The sequence below is a fragment of the Eulemur rufifrons genome, chromosome 1 (genome assembly GCF_041146395.1).
Source record: "Eulemur rufifrons isolate Redbay chromosome 1, OSU_ERuf_1, whole genome shotgun sequence".
NCBI classification, from domain to species: Eukaryota; Metazoa; Chordata; class Mammalia; order Primates; family Lemuridae; genus Eulemur; species Eulemur rufifrons.
Genome location: NC_090983.1, coordinates 19,714,016 through 19,733,702, shown reverse-complemented (window position 1 = coordinate 19,733,702; position 19,687 = coordinate 19,714,016). Strand labels below are relative to the sequence as shown.

The 19,687-nt window shown below is 44.4% G+C and overlaps 1 protein-coding gene across 1 annotated transcript in view; it reads right to left on the bottom strand.

Moving 5' to 3' along the window:
* The window catches only part of MREG (melanoregulin), a 47,032-nt gene that overhangs the window by 14,294 nt on the left and 13,051 nt on the right, over positions 1 to 19,687 (bottom strand). The window contains exon 2 of the mRNA XM_069467430.1: positions 15,423 to 15,582. Within this exon, the coding sequence (XP_069323531.1) occupies positions 15,423 to 15,582 (160 nt within the window). The remainder of the gene's footprint in view (positions 1 to 15,422; positions 15,583 to 19,687) is intronic.

The window sequence follows — 19,687 nt, the reverse complement described above, 5'->3', positions numbered from 1 at the left end:
CTTGTCCAACTCTCGCAGTTTATTTTTATTCCACAGCTCTGCTTGAGTTCTGGAAACAGAATTCCTTGCAGCCGGAGGCCCCTGACCTAATTCTTTATCTGGTTTTAACCAGATTAAGCCAAGGGATAGCTCCCTAGCTCCTGCTGCCAAAGAAGTGTGCCAGCAAAGCCACAGAAAGGGGCTAAGCAATGAGACGGCAGCTAGTATCCTCTAATTTGAGGGGCTCCAGCCCATGCACGGCTTTAGGGTTGGAAAGGCCTGACCGAGGCTGTGATTTTGCTGATGCTGACTGCCAGTGGGAAAAACTGGGGCTTGGAGTCTTCCATGTGACATTGTTATTCCTACGCAACTAGTTGGAACCAACTCAGGGTTCTGGGGCTCCAGACGCTGCAGGGAAGAGGGACAATGAATTCCTGTCACCAAAGACAAAAGATGACATGACTAAATTCCTGCTCATGAAGAGGAAAGAAGGACTTAAATTTCTAACGAGGCAAAAACAGCGAGTTCATTCAATTACTTTAAGTACGTACCATTGAGGAAGGAAGGCCGCTTCTTCAAAGTGGTGACCAAAATTTAGATTTAACAGTGGATTGTCTACACCCAGGGTCTAGAAGACATCTCAAAGATCAGGCGATTTACCAGCAGCCCCTAGACCTGCACTGGCTGACATGGCAGCCACTAGCCATACGTGGCCACTAAGCACCTGAAGTGTGGCTATTCAAACTGAGATGTGCTGTACGTGTAAAATATGTATCAAATTTCTGAAGACTTAAAAAAAAAGAATGTAAAATCTCTCATTAAGAGTTTTTATATTGGCTGAGCACGGTGGCTCATGCCTATAATCCTAGCACCCTGGGAAGCCAAGGAGGGAGGATCACTTGAGCTCAGGAGTTCGAGATGAGTCTGAGCAAGAGCGAGACCCCGACTCCACTAAAAATAGAAAAAATTAGCTAGGTGTCGTGGTGGGTGCCTGCAGTGCCAGCTACTCGGGAGGCTGAGGCAGGAGGATTGCTTGAGCCCAGGAGTTCAAGACCAGCCTGGGCAATAGCGAAACCTAGTCTCTATAAAAAAATAGAAAAATTAGCAGAGCATGGTGGTGTGCACCTGTAGTCTCAGCCACTCAGGAGGCTGACGTAGGAGGGTCGCTTGAGCCCAAGGGTTCAAGGCTGCAATGAGCTACGATCCAACTCTGATTCCCTAGGCAACAGAGTAAGACCCTGTCTCCAAACAAAAAAAAAAGGGCACGACTGTATTCTAATAAAAACATATGGCAAACTAGATTTGGTGTAGGGGTCATAGTTCATCCTGAATGTGAAGGGAAAGATATCATGGAAGAATTAAATCCACCTCTTTTACTCTGAAAAATACTCCCAACTTCTACTCCAGGCCCAGTATATACATCCTGCTCAAAAGGCATGAATGAGGTCTGGCTTCTTGAAAAGGCAAATACATAGAAATGCAATATTTAATATTTCTTGGGTTAAAAGCCACATCTCTGCTCCACAGTTCATAGGCCTTTAAATATGGGAACTTCTGAGATCATGTCCTCCATACCTCCCTTCTGTCAGATGAGAGAACAGGCCCAGAGAGGTTGAGGCGTCAGCCAAAGGTCACACAGCAAATTAGCAATAGAGTCAAGAAACAATAAATGTGTACAACTATTATGTACCCACAAAAATTAAAAAATTTCTTAAACAAAATAAAATATAAAGGGTAAATCTTAAAAAATATATTATAGTGGAATTGGGCCTGAACCCCAAGAATCCTTTTCTGCTGAGCCACCTTCCTCCTTGTGCTCTAGGAAATAAGCACCTGTTTTACTTTTTAATACCCATTACCAGAGCCCCAGGTAAGAGAGTGAAAAAGATGAGCTTTCAACCTTGCTTCACCAGGAGAGTAATTTTTTCAAATGCTGTCTCACACAGAGCACCAACGTAAAACACACATGAAAGAAGGGTGCTTCTCTCCCCCGCCTGGCCCCAAGCAAGGCTAATGGGGCACGTAGAAGGCATCCTAATGACCAAGCAAGGAAACCAAGTAGTTCAAAAGTGATTTTATTTACCATCTACTATCCTCTCAGTTCTACCCTCTAGCATTGCCCCCTCTACTTCCCAGCCCCGCCTGAATGCCCCCTGTGGCAGTGCCCTCTCTCCCAGCCTTCCCCTCCACTAACTGCAGTCAAAACTTACTTAAAACTGGATCCCAGTCCTCTGACAAACTAATTTGTGCTGACCTATTAATAACCAGTAAATTAATTTCTTTGCTACAACATAAATAATCTATCTCTGATAAGAGTTTTAATATTTTATTCTTCCCAGACACCAGATTTGAGTTTCAAAGGGGCCTTTAGTAGCTCAACACAGTGTTTTTGAAACTATGTTGGGCGGCTTCTCCAAAGATGCTTGGGGAGCTGCCTAAGATGGGGAAATCTAGGCCCCTACCTCTATGGCATCCAGAGAAGCTTTCATTTTATTGGTTTCCTACTAGATTTCACAGGGTGGGGAGAGAGTTCCAGAGAGAACGGAAAAAAGCTTAAAACCACACACATATGCCTAAGCACTGACCCAGGCACGATCAAGATCTCAGTCACCACAATGCCAGTACAGAAGCTATTTAAGGGTGTCAGGAATTGCGAAGCATCTGAGATTCCCCCCGCCCCTTACAAGCTAACAAGTTCTCCTGCCAATTTCACGGGTGTTGGCAAAAGCCACAAGACTCCCCGATCAGCCTTTGCTATGCCATTTCTGTGAGCCCCTAATAGGCCACGGACCGGCACTGGTCTGGGGCCTGAGGGTTGGAGATTGCAGATCTAGAAGAACTAGCATTTCATTGACTCTTCAGTCCTCACCTTAATACTTTAGTCCATGACATGGTATTTATCTTTTTTATGTGTAGCTGGAAGAAGAGTCCAAAGGAACTGGAAGCAGCAGAAACAAGAGAACAAGAAAAGACCTTTGGAAACTAGGGCAGAGGAACAGGTGGCATGTATGACAACAGTCAGCGTTTCAACATCAGCCAAGGATCTGCCAGCGAGGAGGGCGACGGTTTCTCAAACACCCTGCCTCACCTGACCCGTCGGAGGGGAAAGACATCTGGGCACCCACAGTTAGGTGTCCACATTCTCCTACCACGCAACTCAAAGACGTGTCAGACACTGACCGCCCACTCGCACCAGGGTCCACCCCCTGAACATTTCAGTCCTTGGGCCCCAAAAGGTCGCTGGGGAAAAGAAGACGTCTGACTCCCCCAGTGCCATAGCCCCTACCCTCAGGACCCAGTCTCCTTCCCCAGAATCCTGGATCCCAGGCCTCTGGCACTGTTTCCAAGGTGATGAGGCTGCTCCAAACCCAATTCAGGAAAACCTGCAGCAACGTTATCCACGGATGTATCTGGAAGTCCAGCAAGCACGCGCTGAGCTGAATTGGCCTCTTTGTTCAGAAAACTGCTCCTCTCCCTCACATTTCAACAATTACAATGACTTGGGGTTCACACGTTCCTCTTTCAAAATTGTAAAGCAGGTTAAATTCATCAGTTTCTGACACCCCACACTGAATTCGTCTGGTTTTCTCCTAATACTTGCTTTTTAAAACTCTCAGTTAAGCTAAGCCTATATAGAGTAAATAAATGGACATTTAACTGGGTGAAAGAAATGGGAGAAAAAACTTTGAGGGTGGGGGTATGTAGAGAGAGAGCCAGACTTGGTAAGGAGCCCGCTGAGGGGGCATAGCCAGAAGGCAGCATGACAAGGACCCTGGAGGCTGGATGACGTCAGGAGAGGGGCCCTCCAGGAGCTAAGAGGGGAGCCCAGGACGGCAGGCACAACGGTTCTGCACGCAAAGGCTGCCCGCCTTGCTGGCCACAAATACATCTTTGGGGAGCCTGGTCCTACTCCAAAGCCCATGTCTTCCGAACCTCTGCCTGGAGAAGCAAACAGATAATGGCTCACGAGCATGTACTGCAGTCACTCCCATTAGAAGAAATACCGACACTTCGCCGACTTTAGACAGATAACGGCACATGCGCCATAAGACTACAAAGAGTATTTTTTGAATGTATTTTCACAGACTGCCAAGGTTGGATTCAAAGACTAGACACCCTCTCCTTTCTCACAAGCTGTTGCCATTCCCACTCCTAGCTCTCCTCAGAGTCCCCCAAATTTTAGGTGATTGCTGGGAAACAGACCGGAGCAAACAGACAGAAGGCCACATCCCTGAGGCATGGCCTGGGCTTATCAACACATCTGACTGCTGTGGATTTTATCTCCATCACTTGGACCTGTTTTTAAAACTTTCTGGTAAACTCACCAAGACTGGCCAAAAAAAAAAGAAAAAAGAAACTAGAACAGATTAAAGGACATCATTCTGTTGTATAATGGAACAAAAAATGTTTTGGTTGTGCTACGAAAGGCTGAGTCCCACTGCAGCCCTCTCTGATGACCTGCCTGATACCTAGGCCTGGTGTATGGGCACCTGGACCTTCTGGTTCTTCATTGAAAAATGTGATTCCACAGCCAAGACTGGCAACCCGTGGCTCCAACACACACTTCCCGCATGCTTGTGACCTCCTGCCGTAAAACCATAAAACATGTTATTTATAGAAGAAGGAACTAGGCTAATTTGGACTCAGGTCCACTGAAAATTGCCCCAACTTAATTGCTTTAATAACAACAATGACCACAGCAAATTGGTAAAAGGGCTTGGGTGTGACTTCACCTCACCTAATTTGCTACTAAGCTTGGCCATTATTTCCAGAGGGTGTGCCCAGCTCGTATTCGTTAGCTGTGTGGCCTGCCCCTTAGATTGCAAAACTATAAAGTGACACGGCTCCTGAGCTGTAAATAGCACGATCACGTGTGAGGATTATGTAGTAACAGGTATCCAGGGACCTGGCACCCAAATGGAAGGGTTGTTTCAGGATAAGAAAAACACAATCTCCTTCCAGAAGCCTGGGGATGTAAGTCTGAGAAGCAGCAGGTCTGACCCCATCAGAACTGGGCAGGTGCTCCCGTCTCCCCACATGTCCAATCAAAGCCAGAAAGAAGCCAGCGGTTCTTACTAGGGAGGACTCCTCAGAATCCTCCGCCAGCCCCCAGCCGAGCTGCACTCATGTCAGGAAGTCTCCGTGCGTCAGTATTGAGAGCTCCCTGTGCAATTAAAAGCCATTTTCCTTCATTCTAAGTGGAGCCAGAGCAACCAAAGGAAGGGGCAGGGGCAAGGGTGGAGGTGAGGGTGGAGGATGAAAAAGCCAGCAGCAAGGTCTGCTGATTAGCACGTGAACTCTCAGGCTGTGGGAGGGGAAGAGGGCTCCAGCCTGGTGTATAGGAAGAATCTTGCAACGCTGAAGAGCTGTTAATGCATGCTGACTGATGGCTTCGTGCACTTCTGCCTCCGTCCACTTGGCAGATTCCTCACAGCCTGCTCCAGCTCCTCCTAAACATGCACACACACACACACACACACACACACGCTCAATCTCTCTCTCTCTCTCTCTCTCTCTCTCCCCACCTCCCCCCCACCATCTCCAGCACACCCACAGTAAAACAAAGCAAAACAACAGGGAGCAAACTTTATTTTATATGAAGTAAATGTATATGCAATAACACATCTGAATGGTGTTCAAACAGCACAGAGAACTGTAAAGTTAAAGCAAAGCCTCCTTCCCTCCACTTACTTCTAACAAGTTCCTCAGTACCTTTCCACAAATCGTATGACTGCACATTGGCACATACACGCTTCTCCACAAATGGGGTAATACCATACGTACCCACCAAGCAACAGAGCACAACCGTCTTTCCAAGTCAGTACCTATAAAGCCTATCTCATTATTTTTCAAGCTATATAGCATTCATTAGTATAGCTATTTATGATATATTTAACTGGCACTTTCAGCAGATAGTTTTATTTCCAGGTTTTTACTTTTGAAAACAATACTGCAAATCACATATATCTTTGTTGAACAGTAAGAGAATATTGCTAGGGTAGACTGATAACAGCAAAACTGCCAGGTGAGTCAATTTAATTGAGTCTCGATATTTAGGCTGTTCCACCTTAAGAAGAACCTCAGTCTGGTGACTACAGGCCTAAATGACTGCTAAGGAGCTGTTCTGATCCCAAGGAATTCCTCTCTGGGGCAACCACTTCCCATGGGCCCAGCCAAGAGAGAAGGTAAATCTTGACTGAGAGCTGCCACAGTCCACTCAGGCAGAGATTCCTCAAAGCTTAATAACTTCGTAGGTTTCTGTGCCCTCGGTCAACTTTATATAGTAAATAATGAATCAAGAAAAGGAATGAGCCTTCAGTTGGAAAAGTGTATCTCTATGGGTTACAGAGATGACATCGTTATTTGATTGGGAAGATAGTTATGAAGTCTCATGGGAAAAAAAATGGGACAGTAGGACCCCATGTCCTTGCTGAGCCTTGGTAGTGCATTCAGTTCTATTTGCAACAATCTGTGTGTTTCACTCGGATTACAATTTCCAGAGATCCCTACCCTCCATCGCATCCCATGCCTCTTGCCTTCCCCTCCTAGTCTGTTTGTTTGGGTATCTGCCTAGCCTTCTCAAGTTGAGCCTTTATTTGAAATACATCCCTTGCTCTCAGCCCAGATTCATCCAACATTACATTATTCTAGATTTCCCTTGATTCCAAATTCTGCTGTCTGCCCTCCCAAATGCCTGCCTGTCTCCAGTGCCTGCAGCTACTGTTCATCTGGAGATGATGGACAGAAATCTCCATCTACCACCATCAAGAGACAGGAGGTCCTAACCAAATGACATGAATAACTTTATACAAGAGATGAAAGCACCACGTTATCACATCTTGAGGACAATGGTAGTTGGTATAGTATACATAAAGTACTTCAAGCAGCATCTGGACTACAGTAGGTGCTCCATAAATGTCAGTTGCCATTGTTCTTATTGTCTGATTCCTTTTGACCAAGCCACTTTCTTGTAGGTTCACTGGCTTCTCTTACAGATTTTATTAGAGGGGGGAGACTGTACTGACCAGTCAAGTTTATGGCCCACCAGAGGATTACATGCATTTGGGTTTATACGGCAGTCCCCCGAGAATTTGGTCAGTGTTAGCAAAACCCTCTGTGATGGTTAATTTTATGTGTCAACTTGGCTGTGCCATGGTGCCCAGATAATCAGTCCAATATTATTCTAATATTTCCATGAAGGTGTTTTTGGATGAGATTAACATTTAAATCCGAGGACTTTGAGTAAAGCAGATTACCCTCCATGTTGTTGGGGGGGCTCGGGCCTCATGCAATCAGTTGAAGGCCTTAACAGAATGAAGACTGACCTCCCGCAAGAAGGACTTTTGCCAGCAGACTGCCTTTTGACTTGAACTACAGCTCTTCCCTGGGTCTCCAGCCTGCCGACCTCCCCCACCAGATTTTGAACTTGCCAAGCCTCCACATCATGTGAGCCAATTCCTCAAAATAAATCCCTGTCTGTATAATCTATCTGTCTGTCTATCTTTCTATCTATCTACACAGCCTATTGGTTCTGTTTCTCTGGAGAAGCCTGACTAATACACCCACTAAGTACGTTCAAATAGCTTTAGCCCTGAAAAAATCAAGTTCAGAGATCTGCACAGCTGATCACCAGATCTTAAGCAGAAACACCACCCACGGTATTGCAAGCCTGTGAACTTTGCATGAGCAGTCAGTCAACCGGCCTCCCTCACTGACATGTCTATCATGTTTCCCTAAGAATAGCTGCAACACTGGAAATGGGCCTATACTGGGATGAAAGGAGAAACTCTAATGCATGGTAATATCAACCAGCTCATTCTTGTGCTGAGCTGGGAGATGGAGAATCTAAGAAAAATAGAAAAGAATTTCCTACATCGTTAACACAAAATTAACATCAGGACTAAAAAATATTAGCTTTCAGGTGTATGAAGAACTGACAACATTCTAATTTCAAATCAAATCTGCTTGATTTAACATAATATGCACAATTTTTAATAAAATTAACTGATTAATGGACACATCAGGCAGAATTTGTGCTTTTGTTAAAACATGCCCTGTGTACGAGAACAGCCTAGATACAACTGAAATTAATAATCACACATTGCAGTTTTCTTAAGAGGGAAATAAATTGAACAATGTCTTACATTTTTTCTAAAACTTTCTAAAGAACTGAAGGCAGGAACTCAAACAGATATTTGCACCCTTATGTTTGTAGCAGCATCACTCACAAAAGCCAAAAGGTAGAAGCAACCACGTGCCCATCAACTGATGAATGGATAAACAAAATGTGGTATATACACACAATGGAATATTATTCAGCTTTAAAAAGGAAGAAAATTCAGACAGTTGCTACAGTGTGAGTGAACCTTGAAGGCATTATGTGAAGTAAAGTGAGTTAGTTAGAAAAGGACAAATATTGTATGATTCCACTTATATAAGGTACCTAAAGCAGTCAAATTCCCAGAGACAGAAAAGTAGAAAGGTGGTTGCTAGAGCTGGAGGGAGAAGGAAATAGGGACTTATCGTTTAACGGATACAGAGTTTTAGTTTGGGAAGATGAAAAAGTTCTGAAGTAGATGGTGGTAATAGTTGCCCAACAATATGAGTGTACTTAATGCCACTGAATTGTACCACTTAAAATGATTAAAATGGTAAATTTTGTTATGTATACCTTATAATAAAAAAAGAAGGTGATCATACATCCCAGCTTTTCTGGGGCAGTCCCAGTGGAAACTTTTGGCCTGGCATACTTAATATTAGTGCCCCCCTTCCTCCCAGGTAAGACCTTAAGTGATTGTGTCCGTAAATGGACAACAAACAGTATAATCACTCTAAAGTTAAATAACTATTCAGTGTCATGTAGCTAGAATGCAGCAAAGATATAACTCTTATCCACAAAGCTGCCTGATTCCAAAGCCCATGTTCTTCGCCACTACACACCTAACTGAATTTCTGACGATGTTTCCCCACCTGTATATCAAATTTGCCAATATCTATTGTCTCAACTTTGTGGGCTCTCATGGAGCACCGGCCTGCTACCTACTTAGTAAGAAACATTGATTCTCTTACTGCTAATCTCCAAAAATGCTCGTATATTTTTTAAAGGGGAGGGTGAGCAAAGAATAGAAAGAAACATCACAGACAGATAAACAGAAGGTCTTCTGGTATAATCCAATGGATTTTAGTATCCAGAATGGTGCAACAGCCCTCAGGGACATGTTATAGGCAGTGTTGATACAAACACCAAAATGGGTCGCTCTGTGATTCAGCAATGATGAGCAAACACACAGACCAGAGTGTCTACTTGAGGCAGGAAACCAACATCCATTTGGTAACTTTGTCTTTGACCAAAAAGGTTCCTCTGAAGCTTTTTCTAAACTTACTAGAGAAACTGGAGTAGTGTTTCAAGTCACACAGGTTCCTGGCTCATACAGACCTGAGCTGGGATTCCAATCCTCCCAGTCATTTCCTCCAACACCTGTACCTCGATGACTAAAAGTCTCTAATAGTATGAGTCAAAATGCTTCCTTCCTAGGGTTACTGTAAGAATTCAGTATTTGTCTGGAGAGCATGTAGCACGCTGTTTAGCACACAGCATAATACTCAATAACTATTATTACCTAGAAAACAGAGGGCAAGAACCCTTGATTCTTGGATCCTATAAGCTTTCATATACCCTCCAAATTCTCTAAACCCAAATAGTCACTAGCAAAGTGAAATAAAGAATAAATGCATTCAATAATGCAGATGATCCAGACTTGAAAGAAAGAGGCGTTAATGGAACCCAGTGTTATCTACAGAATTGCCTCAATTTTCCACTGTTATTTCCACTCCTCCATGGTTGGTGTGAAACTTGCAGTCCCGTTTCCAATTGTAGCCGATGTTCACCCACTTGCAGAGAAATCAGATGGCCCTGAAACAGAGGGCCTTGTCCACTCCACGGAGACCTGCTGAGACAGCAATGCAGAGCCCACCTGGAATATCTTGTTCTCCGAGTGTTTAGGACTCCAGGGCTGGTCCACGATCAGTTCAACCCCTGTTCCCCACCCTCACGCTCTCCCACCAGAGACTCCAGTCAACTCTGCTGTGTAGCCTCTTTCTGTATTCAAGACACAATAGGCTAAGTGTGTAATCCAGCCCCCGGGAAGGCCTGCTGTTATTTTAAATATTTTATAGACACTGTTTACAATATCTAGCAGTACTCTGGCAGCAGGTGGTCTTGATGCACAGAAAGAACAAACATACTGTACATTTATGGTTTTACCTCTGTAGTTTTGTTGTTTTTCCTTTTGTTTTTAGTTGACATGTAATAACTGTGTGAAATATTGCCTCTGGAGTTTTAAAAAATAATATTTAGCTGTTCCCCAGGGTCCTGCAGAGGGTGGCTTTCAGGGGATCACTCCGGCCGCACAGGCATCTGGTGACCATGTGGTCCCTGCTGATGAGAAAAACCCTGCCTCTCCCAGTGACCAGGGGGCAGGCACTGGTCTCGAGAACTGCATGCACTTTGGAGCGAGCAGTTACTCCATAGCTATGAAACGAAGCACAGAATTTCCATCACTCATTATGCCAAATAAACATCACCTATTTTTGTACCAAAACAATGCTAGAAAGTGTTTATGAGAATGATCTGATATTTAGCATCTATTTTCTTAATCAAAAGTGTAAACGTTTTTTTTTTTTTTTTTTTTTTTTTTTTTTTTTAGCAGAGTGAAAACATGGAAGGTATGTACCAACTCATACAGGAATCGTTGCCGAACCATCCGAAGGGGCACCAAATAACACAGGTCAGAGAACACTAAACAAAGGGAAGAAGGGCTGGAATAAAGCAGAATAAAACATTTTGGAGCTATTGGGGAATAACTCTTACCCAGCCGGGAAACGTGTGTTGTGCCTGGGAACACTTCCTGAAATGTGGTCACCATCCTCAGACCAAACACTGCTCTCATCCCCCTGACATGAAAACGCCTTTCACATGCATTGGCATCAACAAATCACAGAGACAGGCTCTGGGTAGACTTTGCTTATGCATTTTGAAATCTAAATTTCATCACACACAATATCTGTTCCTCTCTCACGATTTCCATCATGATACTCATTACATTGTATGTCACTGCATTCACAAAGCCCAGATTCAAATCCTGGCTCCAAATTCCACAGCTGTGTGGCCTTGGATAAGCTGATTAACATGGAAATAATAATGGTACCTACTTCATTGAGTTGTTAAGAGGACATAGTTAATATACACAAAGTGGTCAGAACAGTGCTTGGCACTGTTATTATATTATGTATTATATTATATAATAAATATATAATATTCATTATTATAAATATCTTGGACGATAAGATCACTCAATACGATTACAATTACTACTAAATAAATAAATAAGCTACATCCATATAACATTAACAATTAAGCGTTTTAGAACAGAGTGTGTTATATAAAGTACAACTAGCTTAATGAGAACGAACATAAGGGTAACGATTTAGTTACATGATTTTGAGGTTGTTTACTATTTCTTAGTCAAACATAAAATACTTTATGGCATCATTCAAAGATAAAGCAATAATTTTTCCACTAATCGGAGGTCTGCAAATGTATCATTCTTCCACTAAAAAGTCTTTTTTCCATCCGCTTTTTTTTTTTTTTTTTTTTTTTGAGACAGGGTCTTGCTCTGTCGCCCAGGCTGGAGTGCAGTGGCACAATCGTAGCTTACTGCAGCCTCAAATTCCTGGGCTCGAGACATTCTCCTGCCTTAACCTCTCAATTAGCTAGGACTACAGGTACATGCCACTACACTGGCTAATTTTTTTTATTTTTCACAGCGATAGGATCTCACTATTGTTGCTCAGGCTGGTCTTAAACTCTTGGTCTCAAGCAATCCTCCCACCTCGGCCTCCCAAAGTGCTAGGATTATAGGCATGAGCCTCCATCAGCTCTTGAAGGTTTGTGTAAATGATAGTGGATTCTGTCTATAAAATTTAAACAATGTTACTTTTTATATTTTTTTGACACTGCAAGCCACTTTAAGTTTACCCCTTTGTTTCATTATTTGCTCTCCTATATCTTCTCTTTTCTGACTTGTTTTCAATTTGGAACACCATAAAATCTAGCCTTAACAAACCAGCTTCAGATTCATATGGGAAAGTAGGGAGTACACGCACTGTTTGAAGTTATCTTTCATTACTCAGAGAATTCCAAATATGGACATTCCTGAGTCTTCTGCACTGTAGCTACTTAAGGAAAAACATCATGTTCAGTTTTCCTTAATACCTTGCTTAGTTCTAAACTGTATCATACAAAAATATCTGGGGTTCCTTGTTCCTTAGTATGTAGAATTTGATTTTCTTTCCAAACCAAAATCCTTTGTTTTATTAAAATTTGTACCAATTTTATCCTGTGTGGAAAAGAAAACAAGCAATAGTAACAGATACAGACCTTGCTGAAACTTAAAACAGCCTCCTACTAGCTTCCCAGCTTTACCTTCTAAATCATTTTTCAATCATCCTGGACAAAACAACAGTAAGAAGTAGCAATTGTCCTCACTATAAATGTCCTTATGTATCAGTAGCCCATTAACATATTTTATTTAGCTGACACATTTTTAAATGTGAGTTATTTTAAAATCTGGACATTTGATATGAAAATTTGGATTTTATTTCCTTTTAAAAATCACAAGTTCCCTCATTTGTAGGACCACATTCTCAACATGGCAAACGGCTATCTGGAGGTGAACAGCTGCTCCCCTTAAAGGCAGTGTGAGTTTCCTACGCCACTCAGTATGGTGGGAGCGGGTGATCATCGCGCCCATTGATGTTACTGCCTAATCCCTAGAGGGATCTGAGATTGCAACCTCTGTTCTCCACCCTGAAGTGCTTTTCTTTTTTTTTTTTTTGAGACAGAGTCTCGCTTTGTTGTCCGGGCTAGAGTGAGTGCCGTGGCGTCAGCCTAGCTCACAGCAACCTCAAACTCCTGGGCTTAAGCGATCCTACTGCCTCAGCCTCCCGGATAGCTGGGACTACAGGCATGCGCCACCATGCCCGGCTAATTTTTTCTACATATATTTTAGTTGGCCAGATAATTTCTTTCTATTTTTAGTAGAGACGGGGTCTCCCTCTTGCTCAGGCTGGTCTCGAACTCCTGACCTTGAGCGATCCACCCACCTCGGCCTCCCAGAGTGCTAGGATTACAGGCGTGAGCCACCGCGCCCGGCCTGAAGTGCTTTTCTTAGTTTCCTCCAAGGATGAGGTGCCATCATGATTCCAGCATTTTAAATCCACATACTTTGATCCAACAGTTCTACTCCTGAAGAAGCTATGGAAGAGCAGACACGTACGTATGGGTGTCCACTGTAGCACTGCTTCTCACAGCAAATCAGCCTATCAGTAGAGACTGGCTGAAGAAATAAATGATGGCCAATCCCTGCAAAACGCTAGAGAGTTCCCAAAAGCAATAGGGTACATCTAAGCATATTGAAATGGGAATATGTCCAAAATACATGAACTGGAAAAAAGCAAAGCAGAGAAAAGTATGTAATCTATGATCTGATCTATGGGGAAAATGACTAGATACATTAATATATGCATGCAGTTCAAAATTTTAGAACAAGGTAGAAGCAACTTTTTTAACCACATTACTTTTATATTTAAAAGGAAGCACTCTGAACAGGGATATGTCAAATCATTTCATAATAGTCATCATTACATCTTCATGTTATTTATTTGGTTGCCTGTCCTGGTAACAGAGTTCCTCCACAGTCAAGCTTGACTCCTTGTCTTGGGCAAGAAGGAAAAGGCTGCTGGATGGCCCCTCACACCAGGCCCAAGGACCAGCCCAGAAAAGACACAAAGGGCCGCTGGGGAAGCTGTGCTCACTGAGAGAGCTTTGGAGCTCATGTTGCCTCCCCTGCTCTCTTTGGAAAAGTAGAAAGAAGCAGGGCAGAAAGGCAGGCACTCCTCCAGGGAGAGCTCTCAGGCCCAGCTCCAAGTGCCTTTTCAAGCCCCTTTCACATTTTCACGGGGCCCTGGTGTCAGAAATAGTGATAGAGAGCGAGCGAGAAAGATGCTATACATTATTTCCCTATTGCTGTTACTGCTTTGGGCAGGACTGGGGAAAAAAGAGGAAGAAAAGAAAAGCACTAGTTCCATTTACACCAGCAGAAACTTTGATTGGTCAACACAATACAGGAGTGTAAGAATTTGCTCTTCCCATTAAAGGAAAAACAAGGCCACGCATTCCCTGTGCTCAAGAAGGATAGCCAGGGAGTGCTATTCTCGGCAGAGGCTTGGTCACTAGAGGGATACTATACATAATAGCCACCAAGGGACTCTCCAGCCCACGCTGCCCTCGGCCTCAAGGACCGGGGGCAACCATCAGCCCTTCCCCCACCCTGTGATTTCCCACCTCTATCCCTTCAAAGGCATCCAAGTCGCACCAGAATAAAAGAACCAGGACACATAGCACTTCTAGAAGTTATCACCTCTTGCTAAAATATGTGTGTTTTGGGGAAAACAGTTAGCAATTACTTAGCAAAAATAAAGAAACTTAGATAGGGAATAGAGGAGCCCCACAGGGCCATCCTCCCTGGTACTTTTTCCAGAGCCAGAGCCTGGGGTTCTGTCTCCCTGCTCTTCCCCGTTACTATCAAGCACAAAGAAGCATGTAGTGTGTATCTAACACGGGCGTCCACTCGGAGCCAACTGATCAACACAGAAGCCAGAAAACCTAGGCGGCATGATTTGGAAAATGATTCCTGCATTCTACATAGTACTCTGATACAACCTCCAAAAGAAAGGAGAAAAAACACCATCCTCTTTGCTGTTTTCTCTTACCATATACAGTTCTCTCCTTTTTATATTCTAGTGTTCCCATACCCATAACTTCGGATTTAGAGTCATTACGAGGGTTCAAGCCTTATGACAAGAATGATCTTAAATATGGTGGATCCACTTATGTCTGACCAATATGCACAATTTAAGAAGCTTTAAACAGGAAAAAAACAAACAAACAAACAAACAAAAAAAAACACACCTAACTCTCAGGCCTCACAAATTCAGAATTGGTGATAACACAAAGCACTCTCCACATTTCAGTCTGAATCATCTAACTGCAGCTCGCTAACCAACTGGAAGGATTAGAGATGGACTGTTTAGGCCATTTAAGATGTTAAACTATCTTCACACTCTTCAACAACATTGCCTTGCATGTAATTTGAACCATTCAGGTAATAATTAGAAATGAGTCGTATCTGTGTATGAAGCAGGTCAATCAAGACTAGCTATAGTTAGCAACTGGTGATAATAGATGCTGCTAAAATAGCTGTCCTTCATTTCAAGTATCTCGTCTTTCATTCTTTTTGTTATTTCACGCTGGGCTTCTCCGGAATTGCTGTTTTTCCGTATACTGCGCCATCTGCACACAGCGAGATGTCAAAGGTGCTTACCTCTGAGTCTTTGGACTGCTGATTACGAATGACTATCAAATTGTACAGGATTCTGTCATCATCTGCTTCCGTGTGGGACACATCGTGGGGGATACTCCATAAATTCTTTTCATCGTCTCTTGCCAGAGTTGCTCCGAATGAGGAATATGGATTGCCATCACTATGGCAGGAAAAAAGGGAGGATGAGCGCTTTTTGTTATCAAATGTTATATAACATAGGTATGCAACATACAATATAAATAAAAATATGTAATGTAATCTATAAATATATATTTATATCGAAAAGATCTGAATTGTCTTTAATAATTAAGCACATCACAATAGAACAGTGAAAATAAACCAAAAATAAATAAGTCACTTTAAAAAGAGCAGAGAACACAGGTACCTAGGCCCCTGGGCAGAGGTAATCACCACAGTTAAACATAACATTCAGCACTGAGTTCCCCAGCAGCTAAGACAAAACAAGAAATCCAATGGGGAACAGAATTCTTATGTGATTAAAAGAAGAAAACAACATGAAGAAAAGAACTTTTTACTGGCTCTGAGTTCAAGAGAGCACAGCAAACTTAGAGGATAGTGATATATAATATCTATCAAATTTCTTACACCAAGAAAATTAAGTAAAAATATGCATATCCAAATGCTTTCAATAAACAATGCAAGATTCTGAGTATGAATTTCAGTGGTCCCGTTTTGTCTATTTTATGTTTTATCCTTCATAAGGCAGTACCTGTGACTGGGCTCACAGAGGGGGCCAGCGACAGGGAGGCACATCTGGGACCTGCCCGCACACAGCCTCAGACAACTTCCGTGGGAAGGGCAGGCAGGGCCATGCTGGGGCTATTTACTTCTAATAATATGTATGAAGCACTGACTACACGGTAATCACGGGGCTCAATAAAACTGTGAGCAAAACAGACGCGATTCGTGTCCTTGGACCTCACTGGAGTCTCGTATGGGAAACACATTAATGAGTGATCACTGACTACATAATAAAAACTGAGATAAGCACCATAAAGGGGAAGCTCGGGGAGCTGTGAGAGCACATGCAAGATGCTAACAGAAAGTCCTAGAGCAGGTGGGCATCAGAGAGGTGCTGCTACGACGAGGTGCTTCAGCTTTAAGTTGAAAGACAGGAACAGAGTTGCAGGCAAAGGAAACGGCGCGTTTAAAGGCCAGGGTGGGATGAAACGGGGTGTGCGCCGCTGAGCATTGCCCAGAGCACGGAGGGGAAGCTGGGGCGGCAGCCTGGGGCTAGACACACACGGCTTTGTGGGTTGCGTTTTCTAACATTCTTCTACTGTGGTCGATGTTCCTAAACGCATGGTGAGACTGGGAAGGGTCTTAAGCAGGACCGAGAGGTGACACGAACAGTATTACATCTGTAAAAGGCTACATCTGGCTAAAGTGTGGAGGATGCGTCACAGGTAGCAAGAGTAGATTTGGGAGGTTCACTAAGAAGCAGTTGAGGCAACCGGGGTGAGACAGGACAGCATGAACATGAGAATGATGGTGCAGAGCTCAAGAAAAGTGCACTATTCAGGACTGTGGAAGGTAGAGTCCTGGGGATTTGGGGGTGAACTCAGCGGGGAGGGGGAGGACCACAAGGACGGTGGTGGGAGAAGTGAATGACCACACCACGCGCTCTGGCTTATTTGCCCGCGTGATGACAGATGCCATGCTCAGAGGTGGAGCTGCGATGACTCATGGCCACGGGCTGGTGAACTCACCCGCAGGTGTGGCATGAGGGCACAGAGGACAGGCAGAAGACACCCAGAGAAGCAGACTGCACCGGGAAGGAGGGTAAGAGTGACAGCTGGGCTGACGGAAATGTTAAAACGTCAGTGAACACCAGATTCTCAGAAGTTGGCACCAAGGAAATCTCGCAACAGGAAGCAAAGCGCCAGTCGCCGGGTTGGGGTCCAGCAGCAGGAACCTGCCCAGCAGGGGACAGGCTCCAGTGCTAGTGATGGGGTACAGGTCAGGCTGCCAATCACGGCCTCGGACTTGCAAAGACAACCAGGGCCCACTTGTAAAACTTGGGGTGAATACTGGGTACTGGGCTGGGTGCTTTGGGGATGTGAAGATACATAGGACATCCTCTCTGCCTCTGACATGACTACGATGCAATGACATAAGTACAATTTTTTTATTAGTAAAACTATACACAGAATGTTGGAGGAGCAGCGAGGAAGAAGTGATAAATTTCGTGGGATGAGAAGGAAGTTCAGGAAGGGTTTCATGGAGAGACAACATCTAGCTCGACCTGAAGACTGCACAGGCTTTCACCGGGAAGAAAAGCGAGGGGTCAGCTCGAGCAGGAGCAGCATGTGGTGGCTCCGACGGCCCACAGGCTGGGGACTCCAAGTATTCCTGCCTGACGACAGTACGTGGTGCACAGAGCAAGGAAAATAGAGGGACATGAAGAAGAAAAGGTAATTTGGAGATGGAGCAAAGATAGCGCTGGAGTCTAGGCTTCATTCTGTGGACTGTGATGGGCTAGCAAAGGGATTTTGAGCCTTGTCAGCTCTGGGCTTTACAGCAACAACGCTGGCTGAAGAAGAAGCAAGGAGATGGTTTAGGAGGTTGTTACAGTCACACGAGAGAGCAGGTGTGGTTTTCACGCCATGCTCCTTGAGGTCCCAGTGTCAGGGGTCTCATGGCCACGGCAGGACAGGAGTGGAGGAGATGGACTGTCCTGGCTGGAGAAAGAAAGAAGCCCACAAACTAACCACAGCCAGAGCAGCTGCTCTACCACCATCTTTGTTAGAGCTGCAGGGAAGATTCTTCCAGGCATAGGAGAGGTGCGATCTATTGCTAAACAAATAGATACACAATTGTAAATGTTTGGGAACAGTGATTAGGATGAAAGAAGGCAAGACTGAGAGCCAGGGAAACAGCAGTGAGAGTGGAAGTGTGAGGTCCGATTCCAGCAGGACCTATTCCTGGGGGCAGCACAGAGGTGCCAGAGAGAGGGCTCAAGACCATCTGTGAGGGTGACACCTTTAACTGGGACACATGGGGCAGAAGCCAAGGCTGACCTTTCAGCTTGCAGGACGTTCAGGGAGATGTCAGGGATCTGGCTTAGGGGCGAGGACGGGGCAGAGATCTAGACGTGGAGAAATGGACATGCATTTCGTGGCACCACGGGAGCACATCAGAGGATCAGAAGCACAGACTGAGACCGGGAGTGGGGAAAGACCTTAAGGCAACAGGAGAGTGGAGAGAACAGGTGAGTCAAGTGGACAGCAGGTGGACACCAGAGGGATGCCAATAACATGAAGGGCACAGACTCCAATTTCTTTTTGTGGCCAATGATAAACCACCACTATATCCTATAATATATTCAGTGCCTGGACCAAGGGTGCTGCATCCCCTCCCTGGTGTTATACAACCACTGCAGGAGGGAAGGATGGGTGGCATTAGCCCACCTTGCAGATAGGGACAAGCTGCTTGGCTTCTCCCTGGCCAGGCAGCCAGCTGACAGTCCTCCCAGCACGAGGTCCCTGATGGTGAGTCTCAGAGCAGCCACGTGTCATTCCACTCGATACCCAAATGCCCTGCCTGGGATGCACCACAGTCAGCTGGGATAACGACCATGTGTATGGATGCTCCCTGTGCAAACCAACAGATGCTCCATGACTTCTCGCAGGGACAGCACCCTCCTCCAGGTCCCCCGAATGGGGACACAGCTTCCACCAGCAGCTGTGACCACAGCTGCTGACATCGCAGATGCACCTTTGGGGCAATGAAACCCTAGTACTTTCCTGACACTGGGCTTCCATCTTTCCCCACATTTGTTTCATTTTTATAAGTCTTGTCTCCTCAACAGGTTGGGAAGTCCCTAGAAGGCAAGGATCGTACCCAGCATTTCTCCCACTCCCAGATCACCACGCAGGGTCTAGCACCGAGCAGTTGTTTTAAAAGTACTTGTTGAGTGGAACAAACTGAGCTGTGATCCTAATCTGCCAAAGGAAGCCCAGACATAACTCATTGTCACCACTTTTAAAAACTTCTCTAAAGCAGGAGGTTTAGAACTGAGCCAGTATCTACATGAATAATCAGTAAAAGTAAGATTTGACCATGAACAATCTAGCCACTTTTTGCTTTACTAAACCACAACTTCTTTGCCTGTTTTGAGAAGGTTATCATATTTGAGAAGATTTTCCTGTTTTGAGAAGCTGTCTCCCTGGCCAGTCCCCCGACCTCTCACAACCTCTCTCTCTTTCTCTGTCTCTGTCTCTATCTCTACCTCTCTCTCCTCT